General features: G+C 40.6%; 1 protein-coding gene across 1 annotated transcript in view; it reads right to left on the minus strand.

The window, feature by feature from the left end:
- LOC145393043 (protein anon-37Cs-like) overlaps window positions 1-23,368 on the minus strand; it is a 29,640-nt gene that overhangs the window by 2,111 nt on the left and 4,161 nt on the right. Inside the window, exons 4-13 of the mRNA XM_080267381.1 lie at window positions 22,825-23,079; window positions 5,487-5,640; window positions 5,187-5,232; window positions 4,028-4,182; window positions 2,895-3,017; window positions 2,274-2,415; window positions 1,870-1,942; window positions 1,484-1,618; window positions 998-1,219; window positions 374-490 (exon numbers count right to left, since the gene is read on the minus strand). Of these exons, the coding sequence (XP_080123507.1) occupies window positions 374-490; window positions 998-1,219; window positions 1,484-1,618; window positions 1,870-1,942; window positions 2,274-2,415; window positions 2,895-3,017; window positions 4,028-4,182; window positions 5,187-5,232; window positions 5,487-5,640; window positions 22,825-23,079 (1,422 nt within the window). The remainder of the gene's footprint in view (window positions 1-373; window positions 491-997; window positions 1,220-1,483; window positions 1,619-1,869; window positions 1,943-2,273; window positions 2,416-2,894; window positions 3,018-4,027; window positions 4,183-5,186; window positions 5,233-5,486; window positions 5,641-22,824; window positions 23,080-23,368) is intronic.

The raw sequence follows: 23,368 nt of genomic DNA on the forward strand, positions 1-23,368 counted from the left end.
ACCAACTTTGCAACACATACCCATATATTGTTACTCTCAGTGCATCACACGCAGATATAGCTGACATCATCCTTAAACACACACACACACACACACACACACACACACATCACTGCACTCCTTTGTACTCCTCAGCTTTTTCTTGTGCTCCTACGCATTTCTTTGTACTCCTATGCACTCCTTTGTCCTCCTACGCTTTTCTTTGTACTCCCATGCATTCCTTTGTACTCCATTGCACTCCTTTGTCCTCCTACGCACTTATTTGTCCTCCTAGCACTCCTTTGTACTTCTACGCATTCCTCTGTTCTCCTACACACTTCATTGAACTCCTACGCTGTTCTCTGTTCTCCTACGCACTCCTTTGACCTCCTACCTTCTCCGCGGGCAGCGCCATCTCCGGGAAAATGATATTGAGGTTGAGAGGGTCACTTCCCCACCAGGCGCTGTTCCAACCAATCTGTACCTTGTTGGCTATACCGAGTTCAATCCCCTGTTGAAAAAATAAAGGAGAATTGATATGCACTTCCGGTTTCTTTTTGTTTTTGTTTTTTTACCTGCCTGGTGATTCTGTCTTTCTGTCTGTCTGTCTATGTGTCTGTGTCTGTCTATCTGTCTGGTTATGCGTCTGTGTCTGTCTTTGTTATTTGTTTATCTGCCTGTGTTTTTATGTCTGTGTATCTGTCTGGCTGTGTGTCTGAGTATAATTGTCTGTTTATCTTTGTCAGTCTTTCTGTTTACCTGACTATCTCTATGGTATCTCTTTATCTGTCTGTCTTTATCTGAGTGTGTCTGTCTATCTGTTTATCTGTCTGTGTCTGTCTGTTTGTCTGTCTATCTGTCTATACGTGTTAACCTCAAACCTTCTTCTACTTGTCTGTCTCTGCTCATTCGATCTCTATTTATTTATCTATCTACTTATCTATCTATCTGTCTCCATGTCTGTTTTTATCTATCCATCCATCTATATCTATCCCTCCATCAATCTATCCATCCTTACGTCCAAAGCCTCGCGGTAAGCTTGGGGCAACGTAGGGGTAAAAATCTGCAGGTGTCGCTCCTTCAGATGCCCGACGGAAGCTGTGAAGATGACCTGGGAGGCGAGGTAGGAGAGTCCCGATTTCGTCACGACCAACACCTCGTCTGCGGGAACTTCAGGGCTGTCCCAGAAGACCTTACACACGGGACTGCTCTTCTTGATCTTGGAATTTGGTATGTCTTGCTGTTTGAGGGGAGAGAGGAGTGACTAAGTTTATTATTAGTAGTGGTATTAGTAGTGGTATTAGAACTACTTGGTATTATTACTATTTCATCTTGCCTATTCTGCCTCCTACTATCCACACCGACTATCCAATCCCAGATCTTACCCTGAGATAGTCAATGAGCCAGTAGTATAAAAACATCATATCTGCTACTATCACTATTTCAAGTTCCCTATCCTGCCTCCTGCTATCCACGCCTTCGACTGTCCAGTCCCAGATCTTACCTTGAGATAGTTGATGACCGTATCGTAGCCATTAGCCCACTGGTTCCACTGGTCCAGTCCCCAGTCCGTGAACCGGTCCGCGTCCCTGGCTGACATGTCCATCCAGTCCTTGGTGCCCGTATCCTTGTTCACCCACTGATGGATAGATAGAATGATAGATAGATAGACTGATAGATAGGTGGATAGATAGAATGACAGATAGATAGATGGATGGGTAGACTGACAGATTGTTGGATGGATAGTTAGAATGATAGATAGAGAGAATTAGGTACGTAGTGTGAGAGTTTTCATTTTTATCATCATTATCATCATCATCACCTTCCTAATCATCACCATCTTGTTCCTACCATCAGTCTACCATGAAATAATACCACCAGCTACCATACCATGTGAAGAAAATGGTACCATCCTCTCTTCTCTGATCGTTTTCCCCCGTTGTTAGCATAAATACGATCAAATCTGAAAAGAGAAGACATTTATGAAGCCTAACTCTCTCTATCTCTCTCTCTCTCTCTCTCTCTCTCTCTCTCTCTCTCTCTCTCTCTCTCTCTCTGTACTGCATATATATATAATACGTGTATGTATGTAGGAAGGTAGGTATGTACCATTCTATCCATGTACAGTATTTCTCCATGTACCTATCCATCCATCCACCCATCCATCCATCCATCCACCCATCCATCTACCCACCCATCCATCCATCCACCCATCCATCCACCCATCCATCCATCCACCCATCCATCCACCCATCCATCCATCCACCCATCCATCCATCCATCGATCCACCCACCTGTCCTTGTAGCACTGCCCGTATCCCGTGTTGTAATAGGGCACCAGCACCCCGTCCACCTCACACCTGTCAAATAGAATGGCGGCAGCATCGTAGCCGTATGGGTCTGCTTCTTTACCGTCCCAAGTCCTTGCACGCCAGTCTGGTAGGTAGGTAGGTAGGTAGGTAGGTAAGGAGGGAGGGAGGGAGAGAAGTATAAAGGGAAAGAGGGAGGGAGAGAAGTATAAAGGGAAAGAGGGAGGGAGGAAGGTGGGTGATTTGGTTGGATGTATGGTAGGTAGCTAGGTATGATGAAAGAGGGGAGGGAAAGAAGGTAGGTAGGGAGGGGAGACGTAGGGAGGTTGGTAGATAGGTACTAGGTAGGGAAGGACACACACACACTGGCACACACACACACACACACACACACACACACACACACACACACACACACACACACACACACACACACACACGGAACTAGCTAGCAAATGTAGTTATATATTCCAAAAACATAAATTCAAGACATGTTTGATAATGTAGCAACGAAAAACTGAACACGCCTGTAAAACATACAATTAACTAAAGAAAAGAAGACTCTCTCTCTCTCTCTCTCTCTCTCTCTCTCTCTCTCTCTCTCACCATAGGCATTATCCGGCAGAGGTTGAGTGAGACCATTCAGTTTGCGAGCTAAGCCATACAGTCTATTGGCCCTTCCACCATTGATCCACTCAGCTCCGTCTTCCACCAGGATCCCCTTCTGGCCTGCGGTGGAGAAGGTGGAGAGATTAGAAAAGTGGTGGAGAGGGAGGTGGAGAATTGAAAACATGTGGGGGAGAGATACGGAGATCGATGGAGAAAGTTAGAGAATGTGAGGCATATAAGTTAGATGTCTGGGGGTTGTGGAGGTGGTGGTGGTGGAGAAAGTTAGGAGCGTGGTGGAGATGGAGTTTGGAATTTTTTGGGGTGTGGTGGTGAATGTTGGAGAAATGGTGGTGATGGTTTAGATGGTCAGGAATGTGTTTTTGTTGTTGGTGGTGGTGATAGTGGTGGGGAAAAATAGGAAGCTGGTGGTGACTGAAGGAGAAAGCTGATGATGTGGAAATGGTGAGGTTAGAAATGGGGTGGAATTGGAGAGTATGAGGTGTGATGAAGATAGTCTCTCTCCTTCAACTTCCAACCATCACTTTTTCTCCTCTGCCCTTCCTATCCTTCACATATTAACCCCCCTTCTCTCTCTCTCTCTCTCTCTCTCTCTCTCTCTCTCTCTCTCTCTCTCTCTCTCTCTCTCTCTCTCTCCTCCTGTCACTTTTCATTGTCACCCTATTCCCACACCCATCCCTATCCCACACCTAGCCCTTCCCTATCCTCTCCACACACACCCTACCTCTCTTCTACTCCCTATCCATCGCACCCCATCTCCCCATCCTCACCCCACCCCATTCATCACACATCCCCACAACCATCTTTCACACCCTTCCTACCCCCCAGCACCTTCACCCCTCTCTCTCACCCACAATCCCCACTCCACCCCTTTTCTTTTTCCTCTTCACCTCTTAGCTATCTCCCCTCACTCCCACACCCACACGCCATCACCTCCTCACCCACAACCTCTCTCTCACCCCACACACCATCACCCCTACCCCCAGCCTCCACCCCACACACCATCAACCCAACCTACAACCTCAATTTCATCCCGACCCTCACCCACAACCTCTCTCTCATCCTCCACACCATCACCCCTACCCACAACCCCTCCTTCACCCCACACTCACTGTTTCTGTATGTCTTCACGCGGCCTCCTAGGTAGTCCTGAGCCTCTAGCAGCACCAGATCGGCAGTGCTGTTGACTAGTATCTCCCGGGCAGCACTGAGGCCAGCAGCACCGCCCCCCACCACCACCACGTCGATGGGGGTCGCCTGGGAGAGCCTGGGGGGACGAGAGCCAAGAGGAATGATATTATGTTAAATGATATACAATTGCCCACAAGCACGCTCTCTCTCTCTCTCTCTCTCTCTCTCTCTCTCTCTCTCTCTCTCTCTCTCTCTCTCTCTCATATATATACCGTATATTATACATTACATAGCATGAGTTGTTAGTTCTGTATCCAAAACTGCATATACTTGTTCCCACTGTCTCCATTATGATTATATTTACACTTGTGATGGAAAAATACATTCTACATTACTTGGAGAAGATAGATGATGTTTATAATCTTTGTGTGACAGAAATCATCTGACAAATGATTATATTCCCAGCAAAACTTAGATCTAGCAGAGCACTTCTAACTTAAACTGCAAATCATCTAGTAACATCAATCATAAATTTGTAAGCTTATTATGTTGCCACCTGAAATAAATGTAACGCACTTGAGCTGGCACAGGTGTCTTTAATCTCAATACTTTTAGCTTCTGAGAAGAGTCAAAAGGTGTACACAGGTGCTTGCCAGGTAAACAGAAAATGACGTGGCAGAGGTGAAACTTGGATGTAATACTGTGTGTGTGTGTGTGTGTGTGTGTGTGTGTGTGTGTGTGTGAAGGTCGCAGTGACGTCGGTGATGATGATGATGATGATGATGACGACGACGACGACGACGACGACGATGATGATAAGGAGGAGGAGGAGCAGGATGATGGTGATAATGATGATGATGATAATGATGATGATGACGATTATTATTATTATTATTATTCTCCACCTCTCATCCAAGCATTCCTTGTCCCATCAGGAGCATAGAGGCCAGAGGCTATGCTACTGATTTCGAGCATTTAAGGAGAGGGTAACCAGCCTTTCCCTCCCCTGAGTAGCATGATAAGATAAAAGTAAATAAAGAAAAAAATAAAAGTATCTGCAGTCTTAGCGTCTTGGGGAAATGCTGGTTGTAAGTTTCATCTCTATTTAAAAATCGAATCGACCAAAACACCGAAACATACCAGGTGTCGAAGCTGCCTGGGATGGAGTCGCAGGGATGGGCCGCTCCTGCAACACAGAAAAAAGGATCAGAAGTCGTATTTAAAAAGGATCTGAAGCTATTTACAAGACAAGCACGTTATACCAGTTACTTATTGCCAAAAATCTTACGGTTTTTCGAATTTTTCTGCTCCGATAACATCACTTACGGTTTTCATTATATTTTGTTAGTCAAATATTCGTGTAACTATGAGCGGACCATTCTTACAAGATAAAAAGTGTATCGTAACTATTTAATGATATGACTCCTAATTCATGCATACCTGTGACGTGCAGCAGCGTCACCATGAGCGTCACCATCACAAGCCAACCGCAGAGCCACATCTCGCACTGCTTGCAAGGGCGAGACGTTGTGTTCAGGAGCGACGTACACTCCCCTCGCTTTCTAGGAGGTGACTGACGTTCTGATGGTCCTGTCTGTTTATATAAGGCCTGGTCACACGTGTATCTTGCATCGAAATGTTACTGAGAAAAATGTTTAATTAGTGACGCAGGTGACGCAGGTGTGTGTGTGTGTGTGTGTGTGTGTGTGTGTGTGGCGTTGGATTAGTACACTCCATGGAATCAAGTCCTTTATTATGACAGTGCATTTTTTTCATCAGGTTTATATCAGGCAAGTTCATTTTATTATTTTTTTTACCTCTGTTGTTGGAGACGTAATAATCGATCTTAATAATACCTTTAATAATAGTACGTCTTTTGTATTTATTTCCTGCTGCCACCAAATGATTTTCAGGTGAACATCTCAAATAGTGAATGAGTTTTAATTAATCACCTGTTACCTCTCTCTTCTGTAGTGCGTTTATTCTCACCTGGCAAATATTCCTAATTCCCCTAATCTCAGGTGATGGCCAGGTGTAGTCAGATTGGAAGGTGGCTCCGACTAGCAACCAAGGAGACTCATCCCTACCTCACACCTAAGATATATTCAAGTATTGGGATTGGTCCAGTTCCCTCAGGTGAAAGCAAACCAGGTATTGGCTATTTGTATTTCGTGGCTTACTTATTTCTTTATTCTTTATTTCCTTATTTATTTTCTTACTTCCTTTATTTCTAGCTTGCTTCATGGATGGTGGTAATACTGGTGGTGATGGTGGTGATAGTGGTGGTGATGGTGGTGGTGATGGTGGTGGTGGTGATTGAGGTGAGTGTGATTATGGTGATGGTGATGATGGTAATAATGGTGGTGAGAGTGAGTGGTAGTGGTGTCAGTGGGAGAAGTGAAGGTGATGGTGATGATGAACGTAGGGACCCGGGGCTGGGACAGTTAGTCCAATTAGTTCAGACATTTAACGTCATTATTATTATTATTATTATTATTATTATTATTATTATTATGCCTTTCCTATTTTATTCTTATGACTGACAGGTGATGTTATTCAGCTTAGGAGAGACGCAGTAAAGATCTAACTACTTATTAGTAATGGTAGAACCTAACCTTGACTCTGCCATGCTTTACTGATCATTCTGAAAATCCAGGAAAATTATACACATATCTAAGAACCCATACTCACGAACCCTTTTTTTTTTTTTTTCGTTCATTTGTTCCTTTATTTATTTATTTATCTTATTTTTGTACAGATTCCCTTTTTCTTGTCTTATTTTTTTCGTTTTTTCGTTTGTTTATTTTTTTTTTTTACACATCCTCTTTTTTCTTTTCTTATTTTTTCGTTCTTTCGTTCCTTTATTTATTTTTTTTATTTTTTTACAGACCCCATTTTCTTTTCTTATTTTTTCGTTTTTTCGTCCTTTATTTAAACTTTTTTTTTTTTTTACAAAGCCCCTTTTTCAGTTTCTTAATTTTCCGTTCATTCGGTCCTTTATTTGTTTATTTATTTATTTTTACAGAGCCCCAGGATGAATCGGCTGACAAAATTTATTAAGTATTCTGTTCGAGTAACGAGCAGCTTGAAGGTAGGATAACGATTGCTGTCCTGCGCTTCTTCGTGACTAGCATTAAATTCTTGTGCTAATCTTTTGCTACAAGGTATTGGAGGCGGAAAGGTGATGAGGCCAGGTTAAAGTGACAGGAGTATTGTATTTAGTGCTCCTGCCTGATAATAAATATTTCTCTGTTCACGGGATTATTATTTTGATGATGATGATGATGATGATGATGAAGGAGTCCCCATTTCACTGGATTAGGAGTGATGATGATAATAATGACAAAAGTGCTTAGAATGACGACGACGACGGCGGTGATGATGATGATGATGATGATAATGACAGAACTGCTCAGGAAAATAAATAAATAATAATGATGACGATAACGACGATGATGACAGAATTACTTAGGAAAATGAACAATGATGATGATAATTAGGGTGATGATGATGATGATGATGATGATGATGGCAGCGATGACAGAACTGCTTAGGAAAATGAATAATAATGATGGTGATGATGATGATGATGACGATAATGATGATAGTGACAATTACTCAGGAAAATAAATATATAAATGATGATGAGGGTGATGATGATGATGATGATGACAAAACTGCTTGGGAAAATGATAAATGATAATAATTTCCATGATCAAGCAATGGCGTTTTGGAATTCAGAGGAAATTTGTTGAGAAGGTCAGCATTGGTCCAGTATGGCCGACGCTTAATATACGCGCATTAACTAAAATCATTCCGCACGATTTCCCACTGCTATTTATCGCTTTGGTACGACGACTGCTCTCCTAGTTAGTCTCTGATACCGATGCATGATTTATATTTATTTTTTCATTTATTTATTTCTGTTTATCTATCTGTCTGTCTATCTATTTATTGCCTGGAAAGGATCTCTCGACTCTTCACTACGACGACGGTTTTTCTACTTACCTCTGCCCAAAAAGGTGTGTGTGTGTGTGTGTGTGTGTGTGTGTGTGTGTGTTTAGTGGAAAAAATGGTATTGCATTAATTTAGGACCATTAGAGGAATAAGCAATTAAATATTAGGCAAAAAAGGTCAAATAAAAAGGATCGAGAGAGAGAGAGAGAGAGAGAGAGAGAGAGAGAGAGAGAGAGAGAGAGAGAGAGCTCACCTGTCTCTAAAAAAAATCAGAAGTCAAGGTACCCAAACGCATAAATCTGACCCCTGACAAACTCACGATCAAAGGGTGTGCTGAATGGCGGAGTAACATTCCCAAGCCTTTGCTAAAAATCGCCTCCCTATTAGATAAACTACGCCGTGGATGGAAAGAGAGAAATGTCAGGATCGCCATGCATCTCAGTTAACTTTTTTGGGTCACCAGAAGTCGCGTTTGTCGAAGAATTTATCTAATATATATGATAAATGTGTTTGAATAATTCCTGTTGGTTGTTTGTTTTGGTTTGTGTTGCTTTGTTTTAGTACTGCATTTTGGTATTTCGTTTCACGGTTTGATCACCAGGAGTCGCATTCCTAGAAGACCATACCAATATTTATAATGAGCAAGTTCCTATGCCATTTTTTTTTTCTTTTTAGGCTCTTATCTGTTGGTATTTTTACCTACTAAGCATTTAACGTTTTACTTACCGGGACGTGTTTATATATTTACGATAATTCATTCTATCAATAACCTAGTCTTACCAGTGCTTCCACAGCAAAAATTTTCGTTACCCCAGACAGTTCTGTGAATTACCCTAGATTACCCTAAATTATACCTTTATTCAATATATATATAAATTCTTTTATTTATTTATTATTATTATTTATTTATTTATTTTTTGCTGACAAATAATGGAACTGCATAAGAACAGTATTATGTAAGTCAAAGTTACCTTCATGTTAATATTTAGAACAAAAAACAATACTGAACTTGTTTGTAGGAAAAGATACTGCAACGTTTTAATAACAACAGAAACTCCATATGAAAAATGAAATAACCTGTGACAGAATTAATGTGAAGCTTTAATTTTCTTCGTGATACCTCTGTTACACAGTGATACTAACAGACACACACTTCCTTTTGTAAGAGTTCATGGCTGTACTGCAGCAACATAAACGAAACAGTTTTCCTTGTGAAATATACTGTGGTCTCTCGTTCACAGCAACAAAACCGAAAGCCCTTATACCCAATCTACCATGCAAGCGAAGACCGAAGTTTTCATATTATGGTTACATGCATATTTCATAGAACCAAGAGTGCATTAATGTCAAATAATAAAAAATATTTTAAATTGGTTTTGTTTTAAAGGAATGTGAATGTGTCTGATTACCCTAGATTCTATATTTATACCCCAGAATTTCCCCAGTTACCCTAAAGAAAACATTACCCTAAACTCTACCCCAAATAGGCTTGAATACCCTAAAATAGGGCAATTACCCTAACAGTGGAAGCACTGAGTCTTACAGATATTTTTTTTGGGGGAGGTATTTTGACTCATTAAGAAATTTAATTAATGTTTTGGTCACCAGGGATCCTGTTTATAAAATGCTTACCAACTTCAACCACAAATAACATGGTAGAGAGAGACCTTCCACGCTGAGGCACTGATATGGCCATTCAGCTCCACAACCCTATTATACAAACGTCCCTCGACTCCCTACCTATCCCACGAAAGGAGGACTGGATTGATACAGGGAGGGTTCAGCCAGCAGTCCACCAGGTTCACATTGAGATGAGCCTGGGACCACAACAAGATTAAGCAGTCTGTCAAATTTTTCTGTCAACTTGTTTGCTTTAGGCCCATATTTCTGTGTCTGTTTTTCTTTTATCTAATTTGTCTATGTCCGCGTTTTTTTTCTTCTTTTTTTGTCATCGTATTTGCCACATATGTCTGTGTCTATCTTTCTGTCATCTCATTTCCCTTATGTCTGTTTCTAGTTTTTCGTCATCCAATTTGCCATAATGTTTGTGCCTATCTTTCTGCCAGCTTATTTGTCTTATAAATATTTGCATTAATATAGTTCTGTCTGTTTTTATATCTGCTTCCTTGTGCCAACGTATGCTGTCGGAGTGTCGGTATATATCTGTATACTCTATATATATCCGTCTTTGGTACTATCTGTGCCAACGTAGCCTGTTTGTCTATATCATCCCTGTTTATTTTTCTGTTTACTTATATCTTCTATATCAACTTATTGCTGTCTTTGTATCTATAATTTCCATTCCTTTCTCTGTTTATTTATCCTCCTGTTCATCTCCATAATTGATAAAGTTCTACAGTGCCATCTAGTTATAGCTGTCTCTGTGTCTACGTATAATCACACACACACACACACACACACACACAAGTAGAATCGCGTGCTTATTTTCTACGCTTGTATGGTGATGACGTCCGACCTTGAGTATTTTTTTTTTTTTTTTTTAGGGAGGAGTAGGTAGTCTTTAACTCCGATGTTGTGTGTGTGTGTGTGTGTGACCTCTCATTTTCTAAGGTCAAGCATCCCTCTAAATTCCACACACCTTACATGTCACCATTTCGACCCTAATATTATTACCTAGCTCTCATAGATTACCAGCTACGAATAATCTAGTTCTTCACGATTATCAGGTACGAATTATCTAGGTTTCTTACGTGATTATTATTTACGAATTATATCTTACCGTAAGGCGGAGCGGTGGAGGCCTCTGGTGGCGGGTGGGGGAACTAACACACTGACCATCACGTAAACACAGCCTCACTACCGGAAACACCCAAACTGCTGATTTCCGGGTGATTTTGCTCTCTCTCTCTCTCTCTCTCTCTCTCTCTCTCTCTCTCTCTGTCCACGGGAAGGCACCTTCGTTGTAGTCTTTCAGTATGTTATGCATGTAACAATCTAAATCTTACAAATGCTTTAAGCATAATTATACTTCCACAAAAAGTTCATAAACTAGAAAACAAAACAAAAATCCTCTAAAATGATTGTTAAAAAGTAGGAATGGCAAAAGTGCTCAGATAAGAGATGAAAAAAGCGCAGAAACAAGAGAGCATTCATAATGGGAGGAGATTTGGAGACCTGTACCCATTACTACATTCCACCAGCTACAAGTTTTTGGCTAAAGTGTTGCATGTAGTAATCCATGGGTATATTCTTCCTTTCGCAACTTACCTCACGTCGCATAGTGACAGAAAAGGGTAATGCAATGGCTCTGTATCCTTTTCATGGCCATTCTTCGTGACTACCATCATATTCAAGTGTTAATCTAGTGTTACAGCTCAGCATTCGAGATCGGGAGATGGCAATTTTAGATCAAGGCAGAGAAGATTATCCACAGCAACCTTCTTCCTCAACTCAAGGCCATTTCACTCAGTAGGATATAAGCAAGCCTTACCTATCTACTCCGTTTTCTGTTCAGTCCTCAATCATAAAGCACCATTGTACAGTCGAGAACAAATGTACCAACACTCACACAGTTATTTACAACTTCGTACTTAAAACTTCCAAAGAAACTAGCCAAAGATACTTCTCACATCACTAAAAAAAATTAAAGTTGGTTTATTTTAGTATTCTGTATTTTCTGATGAATTTACTAAAGATATATGTGGATGTGGATGTGATAGGAAGCGTTATGAGGAACACACTGAGGTGGTTTGGCCATGTGGGGAGGATGGAGGGTGAAAGACTGACGAAGAGAGTGTATGTGAGTGAGGTGGAGGGGGGAAGAGGGAGGGGAAGGCCGAGGATGAGATGGAGGGATGGGGTGGAGAGGTATATGAGAGAGGTGGGTGTGAGTTGGGAGCAGGGCAGTGAAATGGCGGGGGACAGGGCGACTTGGAGGCGATTTGTTTGTGGCCACCCCAAACGGGATTGAGGCGTCTGGCAATAGATAGATAGATAGATAGATGATAATTTGTACTGTGTTTATGTAGCCGCAGGGGTATATAATATCTCATTTCCTCGAAAGGGACCGATGGGGACTGTCTTTGAAAAATCTTAAAATCCTTCAATCTGTACTTCCAATGTACTCCTGAGCACTGTACTGTTTATAAAGTAGTACAAATGTTGAAGTAATTTCTTTATATATTTTCTGTCAGTGTCGTTGCATTATAGCTGCCCCGAATGTTTTCTTGTGCATTTATCTTTGCAAAATATTATCAGAATCATGGTTATCATCATCAGCGTCATTGTCACTATCATCATCGTTAGTATCATCATCATCATCATTATCAAAATTATAATTATCATTTTCGTCATCATTAAAATTAGTATCATCATCATCATCATCAAAATCATCCGAACGGTATTTGTTATATGGGTGGGTATGAGAGAGAGAGAGAGAGAGAGAGAGAGAGAAAGAGGCAAAATCAAAGCTACCATATAATGTTCAACAAATATATTTCATACCCTTTTGATTGCTTTAACAATAATAAAGACTCTGTGATAGGTCTCTTCCTTACAGTTATTTATCCTAATTACTGTATATTGTTTAGTTAATGATATAATTTAACAAGTCCATTAACTGAAGTTGTATGTTCTTTATTGCACCATCATCATCATCATCATCATCATCATTTTTTTTCATCATCATCACCATCATCATCATCATCATCTTTATTTCCTTCTTCTTCTTCTTCTATATCTACTTGTCCTTCCTCCTCCTCCTCCTCCTCCTCTTCTTCTTCTTCTACATCTTCTTCTTCTTCTTCTTCTTCTTCATCTTCTTCCCACCTACACACGGGGGTGGGAAGAATACAGAAATAGGAACACTAAAGCACAATAAAGCAGGAGAACTACCAACAGTGTCAAATAAAGTGGGCCACACATTCATCCACTCTTCCCTTAAGCTTCTGGAATCCTCTGCTCCAACTAACAGGCTAAAGGGTCCACACAGAAAAAAAATATCTTCATAATTTCTCTAAAGATAGACACCATTTCGTCGACTGACAAGTTTTTAAAAAGGGATTCAAGTATTTTTCTGTCGTCATCCTTTATCTTGCCTTTTTCAATACTCCTTTCACTTTACTTGATGCCTGCCTTCTCCTGTGCACACTTGGGTACTAATATATAAACTCTATATAGAATTGAGCAGTTTACATTTCATATGGTTTATAATGGCAGAGGTTTACTGTTTATATATAAGTTCAGTTTGTTATATGCTCTCTCTCTCTCTCTCTCTCTCTCTCTCTCTCTCTCTCTCTCTCTCTCTCTCTCTCTCTCTCTCTCTCTCTCTAAATGCCATAAATATCTAGTATTTATCTCCTCTGGTTAACAGTTTTGTGTCTAGCTATTTTCTTTCAAAAATAATAATAATAATAATAATAATAATAATAATAATAACAATAATAATAATAACAGTAACAGCAACAACAACAATAGTAGTAGTAGTAACAGTAGTAGCAGTAGCAGTAGTGGCAGTAATAATAATAATAATAATAATAATAATAATGATAATAATAATAATAATAAATCCTACTGTATATTTAACACTACCTTATATCTTACTCTCTCTCACAGCCAAACAAATCTATCGTCAATTTATTTCTAATCAATTTTGTTTTCTTTCTTTTTTTCTAGATCACTGCAAGTTAATCTAATTTACTTGTATATCCTAAATTATCCTAGCCTAATATAACGTACAGTATTTATAGCGCCTCAGTATTGCATCTATCTATCTGTCTGTCTATCTGTCTATCTATCTGTCTATCTATCTATCTATCTGCCTCTCTGTCTGTCTGTTCGTCTGTCTGCCTGTCTATCTATCAATCGACCTATGTATCTATCCATCTGTCTATCTCTGTCTGTCTGTCTGTCTGTCTGTCTGTCTGCCTGTCTATCTGTCTACCTATCAATCTTTCTGTTTATCTGTCTATCTGTCTAACCACTAATCTATTCTAACCACCAATCCAGCTCTAATCCTTCTAATCCTAACTTAATCTAACCACTAATCCAGCTCTAATCCTCTAATCCTAACCTAATCTAACACTAATCTAGCTCTAATCCTCTAATCCTTTAATCTAACACTAATCTAGCTCTAATCCTCTAATCCATTAATCTAACACTTAATCTAGCTCTAATCCTCTAATCCTAACCCCACCCCTCTTAACTTAATCTGACCTAATCTGACCCAATCTGACCTAATCTGACCCAATCTGAACTAATCTGAACCAATCTGACCTAATCTGACCTAATCTGACCTAATCTCACCCAATCTGACTTAATCTGACTTAATCTGACCTACTCTGACCCACTCTGACCTAATCTGACCTACTCTGACCCAATCTGACCTAATCTGACCTAAGCTGACCCAATCTGACCTAATCTGACCTAAGCTGACCCAATCTGACCTCAATCTGACCTAATTTGACCCAATCTGACCCAATCTGGCCTAATCTGACTCAATCTGACCTAATCTGACTCAATCCACACCTATCTGACCTAATCTGACCCAATCTGACCTAATCTGACCCAATCCACATCTAATCTGACCTAATCTGACCCAGTCTGACCTAATCTGACCCAATCTGACCTAAATCTGACCTAATATGTCCTATTCTGACCCTAATCTGACCTAACCTCACCCAATCTGACCTAATCTGACCTAATCTAACCCTAATTTGACCTAATCTCACCCAATCTGACCTAATCTGATCTAAGCTAACGCTAATCTGACCTAATCTAACTCTAATCTGACCTAATCTGACCCAATTTGACCTAATCTGACCTAATCACTTAATCTAATTTTTATACATATCTTCAAAATCATCTTAATCACAGCCATATGATGATTTTTTTAAATATAATCACAGCACAATTATTAAACAAGGCATAGGTAGTGCAGCATCCGTCTGTTTATCTATCTATCTATCTATCTATCTATCCATCTGTCTGTCTCTCTCTCTATCCATCTATTTGTCTATCTGTCTCAGTCCATCTTTTCACCTATATATATCCATCTGTTTATCTGTCTATCTATCCATCTATTTCTCTGTCAGTCTATCTATCCATCTATTTATCTGTCTATCTATCCGCCTATTATGTATCTGTCTATCTATCCATCTATTGATCTATCTGTCTCTCTGCCCATCTCTTTACCTGTGTCTCTATCCATCTATTTTCTATTTGTCTATCCATCCATCTATCTATCTATTGCCTAACGTTGCCTCTTGTGAGGACTGGCCTGGAAAAATAGCACCTCCAAGCCAGTATTCTCCTTAACACCTTTTCCTGATTGATTTAATTTGCTTAGTACAGCTTACTAACCTCTTCTGTGTTACATAAATCCTCCCAATATCGTCATGCTGCTCATAAATAACGTACAAAAGGATATTAACCATCCATATCCAAAAATAAATCGCCGAGGAAGAGGTGTTAGGGAGCTTCCGCGTCAAACGAAAATACAGTTCCCAGACATCATCCTTAATTTGTGGTTCGGCTTCCTTTCAGTTAAGGAGTCTCCCTAACACCTCTTCCTTAGCGATTTATTTCGTTATCCTGCTCGTTGATATTCTCACATAGGGTATTTATGGAACAGAAGTCGATGTTCTAAAGACGAAAGTGAGAATGACATGGTGTACTAGGCAGAGTAAATCGCAAAGAAGGAGGTGCTAAGAACACATCCCAGTAACTTCCTCCAAGACACCCCATCCTTTCTCACACACTCGCCCTCCTCCTCATACTTGGACATACTTAGCAATTTCTCTTCTTATAACACCCTAATCTTCCTCCAAGACTTCCACAGCCTTCGCACACCCTTGAATCATTGTTTACTCACTTTACGATCATCCATATTGTCTTTGTAAACTCGTAGATCATCATTTACCCTCATTCCCATTGCCCATTTTGTCTCTATACACCTCAGACCATAATCTGTTCACCTCCTAACGCCTTCCCTTGCTGAGAGGAGGCCATAGCTAGAGTCTCAAGCCAAAGGAAGACCCATTGTTAGTGCTTTACAGCTTTCTTGAACTGTGCAAGTAGCAGTGAGGTTGCAATGTGTTCCCCATGCAGACTAACAAGATCAAACTGTCACCTTGGCACTATAGAACAGTTTTTTTGTTAGACTGCAGAGGTGTCATTGCAGACTAATCCTCTTGCAATCTAACACAATCTTCAAACTGTTACCTTACAGAACAGGAGTAAGTGTCATTGCAAACTGTTCCTTTTGCAGTCAAATACAATCTTCAAATCATTACCTTACATAATTGGTTTTTCTAGACTGCAGGAGTAACAGTGCCATTGCAAACTGTTCCTCTTGCAGTCTAACACACTCTTCAAACTCCCACCTTGACAATGAGCAACAAATCTGGGAAGCTTCTCAATGCAGCACAAGTAACACTCCTTTCAAACTGTTTCTCATACAGTTTTACAAAATCCTTTAACTATAGTCTTTTTACCTTAACTTGGCCCAGATTTTCGTCCTCTTACGATTTACTTCACGTGGCTCAGTGTCAGAAAAAGATAATGCTACGATTCAATATCATTTGCACAGCGCTTCTTCGTGACTAGCATTAATTTCTAGTGTTATGTTACAACTCAGCACTGAAGATAGGGGGATGACAATTTTAGGCCAAGTTAAAGTAAAAAAAGAGCAAAGTACCTTAACACTGCGCAACAGGTCTTCAATTTGACGCTAAACTCTACACACTCTACCCTTCTCTCTCAGGGTAGGGTCAAAGGGTGGCACTAACTGTAATTATGGACAGCTAAAACTACTACACGCACTCCCACACACTGCTTGGTCAGTTATATTTACCATACCTTATGTGGTAATATGTGAGATTTATTAATGAACTTTTGATAACATTCAGCCGTAATTACAACCTCACTTGCGTAGTACTCGAACCCACCTCCGCACTGCAGGCCTAAAAGGTGAGTGGCGGCCATTTGTTGTTGACTTTTTGCCTTCTTTTCGGATTTGTTGACTTTTTAGGAACCGAAAAGGAGGAAAAACGTCATCAACTGGCTGCCACTCACCTTTTGGACCTGCAGTGGGGAGGTGGGTTCGAGTCCTGCGCAAGAGAGGATATTTTCGCGGTCCAGCGTTATCACATCTTGTCCCTACATACGTGAGTGAGTTTTGTATCAGTGGGTGCTGTTGACTGGCTGATATGTACGATGTCATCTATTTTAGCTCTCATTACAAGTTCTAAATCCCTTCAGCTGAGCAGTGGGAGTGTGTCACGTTTAGCTGGCTACAGTTGTACCTCATTATCGGTCTACCTCTCCTCCTCCTTCCATCTATCCCACAATCACATAGTTAAATCACAAGTTCTCTCTTAGCCCAAGTGTTCTCCAAGGATGCCGGAGAATAGTGACAACACAGACACCGAAAGTAGCCCCTTCCGTACGATGACGTCTGTTGTGGGTTTTACTGAACAAGGGAGTGACACGCCGTACTGAAAGGTATGGAAAATCCCAGTTAATCCCTTCGAAAACCTCAATTAATCCCTTCAGTATGGCGGTGATTTGCATACTCTGTTCCATCTACTGACAGACGATTTTACTGAGCCAGGGAGAAACGGATGGTACTGAGAGGGGAAAAAAAAATGGTGGATGAAAGCTATGTCCTATCCCTCCAGACAAAATAATAATAATAATAATAATAATAATAATAGTTAATTTTTCATTCATCATCATCATCATCAACATAATAATAATAATAATAATAATAATAATATTAATAGTAATAAATCCCCCTGAACTCAATAAAAATCGCATGTACAGTCGCGGGCAGGAATGTCGTTCAACTGTTTGGTCGAAAAATTATGAAACACTGACGCAATATCCTGAAAAATGTGTAGGGTTTCCGAGGACAATATCACCGAGTTTCAAAAGCCATCGCTCACTCTCTCGTTATTTATCGTAAGGAAGTGGATCGTTATTTTTGTCCACGATCGTACAGAAGGGAAGATTGAATACTGGAGGTCGCATACAGACGCTCTCGGTCGGAAGGGGTTAGAGGCAGCCTGGGAGGAGCATAATCAAAACAATGAACACACTCAAGACAGCAAAGACAAGACAGCCAACACACACACACACACACACAGCTAAGATACAGAGCCATCCCCTTGCTTTGTATAAGAGATCCCCTGACACTTCCTCTTGAGCGATTTGTGTTGCTAATTACACGGTGGAAGTGCTAAATAAATCCGCCCCCCCCCAAAAAAAAAAAAAAAAATTGATATGGCACCTTCTATTCATTTATGTTGTTTATGTCTAATTTTAAAATCGGTATATAGTTTCGACAGTAAACAAGAACGTAATTAGGGGTGCTATAAACAATAAATCGCCGATAAAGAGGAGTTAGGGAATCTCTCAGGACAGCAGGCGTACGGTAAATAGCTTCGAGGAGTAGAATAAGATGGACACGACACTTGCTTAAAGAGACCAGCTTATAAATGCAAACGGAAAACATGAATACTGAAAGAAAAAAACAGGGTGATCCGTGTATTGCGCTCGGTAATCTTGTGTGTTGCGGGGACAGCTCAGTGTGTTTTTTTCTGTGCGGAGAAGGGATTTTTAGCTGCTTTGTCAGGTTACTAATAAACCATGGAATCAACAGACGCGAGAAATTAGAACCTGGGAAATTTAATAACAAAAATAGTAGAAAATTTGACCTCACAAGCAACTGGAAAACGGAATATTAAAAAAAAAAAAAAATGATGCAGAGCTGACATTGGTAACGCTGACTGGGCCGTCCTCGCAACACAAGAGAAATGGATTGCATAACATATGGGCCTGTATTCTTGTCGGTCAAGGAAGCTCCTCAACACCCATTCCTAAGCGATTTATTTTGCTTTTTACTCCTTGCGATCCTCTTCTGTGTCATGTAAATCATTCCAGTACCACTGTTTTCAGGATAAATAACGTACCGAATGATATTAACCAGTCGTATCCAAAAACAAATCGGTAAGGAAGAGGTGTTAGGGTGCTTCCTTGATTGCTGAGAATAGCACCCATGGACTGCCCTGTAGATGTGGTTAATAGAAGACATTATTATTGTTATTACTGATATTTGTATTGTATAATGAAGAATATTACTTTTATTACTGATATTATTGTTGTGATATTGGACAGAGTATGACAGACGACGATAGTGCATAATATGTTACCTGGATATACGTGAAGAATAACGATGTAAAACAGATGATTGAGGGGAAAACTGTATATATTCTGTAGATGTCAGTGCATGTGATATGATTTTTATGTGAAAATTACGGTTTAACAGGTGATTTAAAGATCGACGCATCATTTACGTTATTGCATGCGACCTTGATGACGGTGAAGTGAAGGATAGGTTATGTAGGAGTTATGCATAGGGTTATCCATGTAGAGCACTTTCAGATCTCGAGTGTTGTGGGCACAGCTCAGTCTGCTGGTGTGGGCAGTGAAGACGCCTTAACTACTTCATGGCATTGTTAGTCAACCCTGCTATCAATGGATGTAAAAAAAAGAAAAAGAAAAGAAAGGGTTATGGGAGGCAGGAAATGCTGTGTCTTAGGCCATGGGAATTCTATCGCAGCCGCCCCTGCAACACACGAAAATTGAGAGGTGTAATATATGAACCACCCTGAGTTATGGAGAAAGATGCTGATTAACCTTCCCAATGCGAGGACGCCTTTTATCTCTCATCCTTGCCACCAAATGACAACTTTTTACAATTCTGTTTTTGAGAGACGTTTCAAATCGGAAGGCATAGATCTGCCCTTCGCTAATCCCTCCTCTTCAAAAAAATCTCTCATATGTTTAAAATAATCCGTTGGTAGCGAGAATAAGGTAATAAAATGCCTCCTCGTACTGAATGGCTTGATTAATGGATGATATTCTTGGCGGTATAACAATAAAGATGACAAAAGCTATATGGGGTATGTGCGTTTAAACTCTTAGGCCCATAATCTCAAAGCTATGGAAACCCCCTAACACCTCTTCCTTAGCGATTTATTTTCCGAACTACCCATTAATATCCTCTTCCTTATGCCTCTTATATCATCTTAATGTTGACATAGATTGCATGAATAACACACAAAAATATATCAATGACGTGGACTTCAGATATAAACCGGTAAGAGAGAGGTGTTAGTAAGCTTCCAAACCACGTGAGAATAACACCCTTAGAGCCATAGCATTAAAACTGAGTATGCCATGGTGTGAGCAGGTCCCTAATTTTGTGTCACCTATGGAGCACTTGTAGCTGTTTGTAATTAGCCTGCATCCCACATTTCAGGGTAGCTAGCAGGGAGGCAAAATTTTCACACGTGTTCTGTTGTCATCACGTGCCTCAGTAAATATCATCAATAATTTGGGACTTATTAAAATTCGTAACTGTTTGTAATTAGCCTGCATCCCACATTAGAGTGTAGTAGGCAGCAATACAAAAAAAATCAGGTATGTTCTCTCATTTCATGTTACAGAAATACTTGTAAAAAACTAGGTGGTTCTTAACACCTTCGCGCACCCAGTTTCAACACTATGGCCTTGAGAAATACATGATATATACATAATTATAACTGAAAATAATACATAGGAAATACATGTACAGGGTGATCAGTGAAAAGTGTGCTGAACTTCGAGGGATTTTTTTCGGGGGTAATGTGGGAGTCATAAATGCTTTCAAAATTTCACAACACCTCTTCCTTACCTGCTTCAGTACAAAGACCTATTTGCTAAGTTCATTCTCTTGCTGCCTCCAGACGATTTTATGCAACTTCAAAAAAAGGCCTCTCGGACTGAAGGGGTTAATTAAGACTACCTATAACACCTCCAGTTCGAAATGTGCCTCCGAAGCTTAAAAAAAAAATTAAAAAAAAAAAAATCGCATGGCCACTGCTTTAGCAAAATACAGTAATGAGCGGAAGAGGTGAGTGATATATGTTCCCTTTTTTTTTTTTCTTCTTTTTTTTCGCACTTTTCATGGGACACTCTGTACAGATGTTTATGGACGTATTCTAGATGGCATAAAGGCTTCTTAACATTTCTTCCTTAGCGATTTGTTTTTGACATTGCACCCTAACCTTCCCTTGCAGGTTATTCATATCATTTTCATATCGACACAGTTCACGTCAGTAAAACAGACGAAGCTACTGAGGTGTACTATGTGGAATAAATCGCTAAGAAATAGGTGTTACGGACTCCCCAAAGCCACTCCTGATACGACCCTAAGAGCGAAGTTCACCAAGAGACAGTTAACTTCTCTACGGCCTGTATTTTTGACGATATGGAAGCTCCCAAACATCTCTTCCAAAGCAATTTATTTTGTTTATCACACCTTGCTGTCCTCATCTGTGTTACCTAAATCATTCTGGCATGACCCCACTCTGCATAAATCACATACAAAACAACATTAGCCAGCCTTGCCCAAAATAATCGGTAAGGAAGAGGTGATAGGGAGCTTCTGTAGCCGCCAAAATACCAGCCTTTATCACATGACAGTTTCTGGTGGCTCTGGGTATTTTGTCCAGGTCCAGCTGAGCAAATATTTGTAAGTACAGGCTTCCGTTGCGTACGTGAGGGTGAATGTAACGTTTTTTAGCGTTTTTCTCTTCTCGTACGATAACGTCTTGTTTTCATTATTTATTTATTATTTCTAGGCGATATATACTTACATTTTTATTTATTTACTACTTCTAGGCAATGATTTTTATTATTTTATTCAGTTTAGGAAATATAGCTATAGTCACATCCAAGCCACTTGTCTCCAAAGCCCCGCCCCCTTACCCACAGCCCCCAGTGAGAGGCCATAGACTTGACGAAAGGGGCGGGGCTTACAAGACAAGTTACCTGACGAGGATTATAGCCCTGTAGTGGATTAGGAGAGACTTTAATTACTCCCTTCAGTTGTAAAAGCCAATCCATAGTCTAAATCCCATCGCCTAAAGGTAGCTAGTGAATAAATAGGATTATGTAGGTAACAAAAGCGGAATTTTTATGACGTCATTCGTACTGAAGCAGTCAAGCCGTTCACTACCATGACGTATCTTCCCTTCTATTCATGCTATCTCCAGATGATTTTATTTAGGTAAGGAGAGGCATTTTTTAACTGGGGGTGTCAGCTGTGGCCTTCATTATCCTCTTCACTAATAAAAGTTCTTCTTAATTTGAACAAAAATCCTTTGGCAGAGGTCTGATTAAAGTATGCTGAAGTAGTAGTAGTAGTAGTAGTAGTAGTAGCCCCAGGTTCATCTGAAAACGTGAATCCAGTGGACTGCAGGGTGAAACTGCCCTCTTCCTACACTCTACCATCCCCCTTTTAGGGAACACGGAGGGAGTTGAGGAACGTTTGTACAACCAGACAGCTCCACCACCCGGTTATATAGGTGCCACCACACGAAGGCGTCCCTCTCCAGCCCAGAGTAGAAAGTACATGACGTCATCGTACTGAAAAGACTAAGTACGAATAAATGGAGGAATATCACACTGCGTTTGCAACATCGTAACCTACTAACTCAATAAAAAGAAAAATATATACACACATACACATACATAATCGATCACAGCCTATTGCTAGTATACATATCACACTTTGTTTTCATCATTAGGTCCATGTATACTCATCTCCACCACTTGGCCAGGAATACATGGTCATACATTATTTTCATGTATTGGGTCCTTATTATCTATTTACGTATTTCTTTTCTACCACCTGCCCAGATATACATGATCATACATTATCTTCATTTCTTGGGTCCATATTTAATTCTTTATCATTTCTAGTTTTTCATTTTTTTTTCTTTTACCATCTCCCCGGGCACCAAGGGGCAGGCACATGAGCACCGGCCACGGGTAAAATAGTCTCTTGTCTGGCCGTGGAGTGGTGGGAGGGGGGCGTGAGGGCGTGGGGGGCTGTGAGGGGGAGGTTAAGGCGCCCCCAGTCGAGATAGTGAAAAGGTGCCCTGTGGTGGTGATGTAGGGGAGATGAGGCGTAGGGGAGGTGTGCGTAGTCAGGGTGTGGATGAGCAGCAGGGTATCGAGGCACGTTTCCCAGCTTCATATTCTCGTAGTGTCGCTGTCGCCAGAGCTCCTGAAGGTGAAGAGGGTCCAAGGTAAAGCCCAGGTGAGAATCCTTACTGCTCTGAGATGCTGTGAGTCTGGGATCCCACGTGGCAGGGCAGCAAGCAGGGGGAGGGACGAGAGGCCTTGTGTAATTCAGACCGCTTTGAAGCCTGGGTGGATGTGTGGACTGGGAACTGGAGCTGCTGTCGTCTCCTTTATAGTTGCTGATGAGTTCTAGGCCAGGGCAGCACTTAGGATCGGTGCTGTTGACTTGTGGTGGTGCTGGCGGTGGTGGGGGTGGTGGTGGTGGTGGTGGT

The sequence above is a fragment of the Coenobita brevimanus genome, chromosome 23 (genome assembly GCF_032717465.1).
Source record: "Coenobita brevimanus isolate Jiangsu-jjx chromosome 23, ASM3271746v2, whole genome shotgun sequence".
Lineage (NCBI taxonomy): Eukaryota > Metazoa > Arthropoda > Malacostraca > Decapoda > Coenobitidae > Coenobita > Coenobita brevimanus.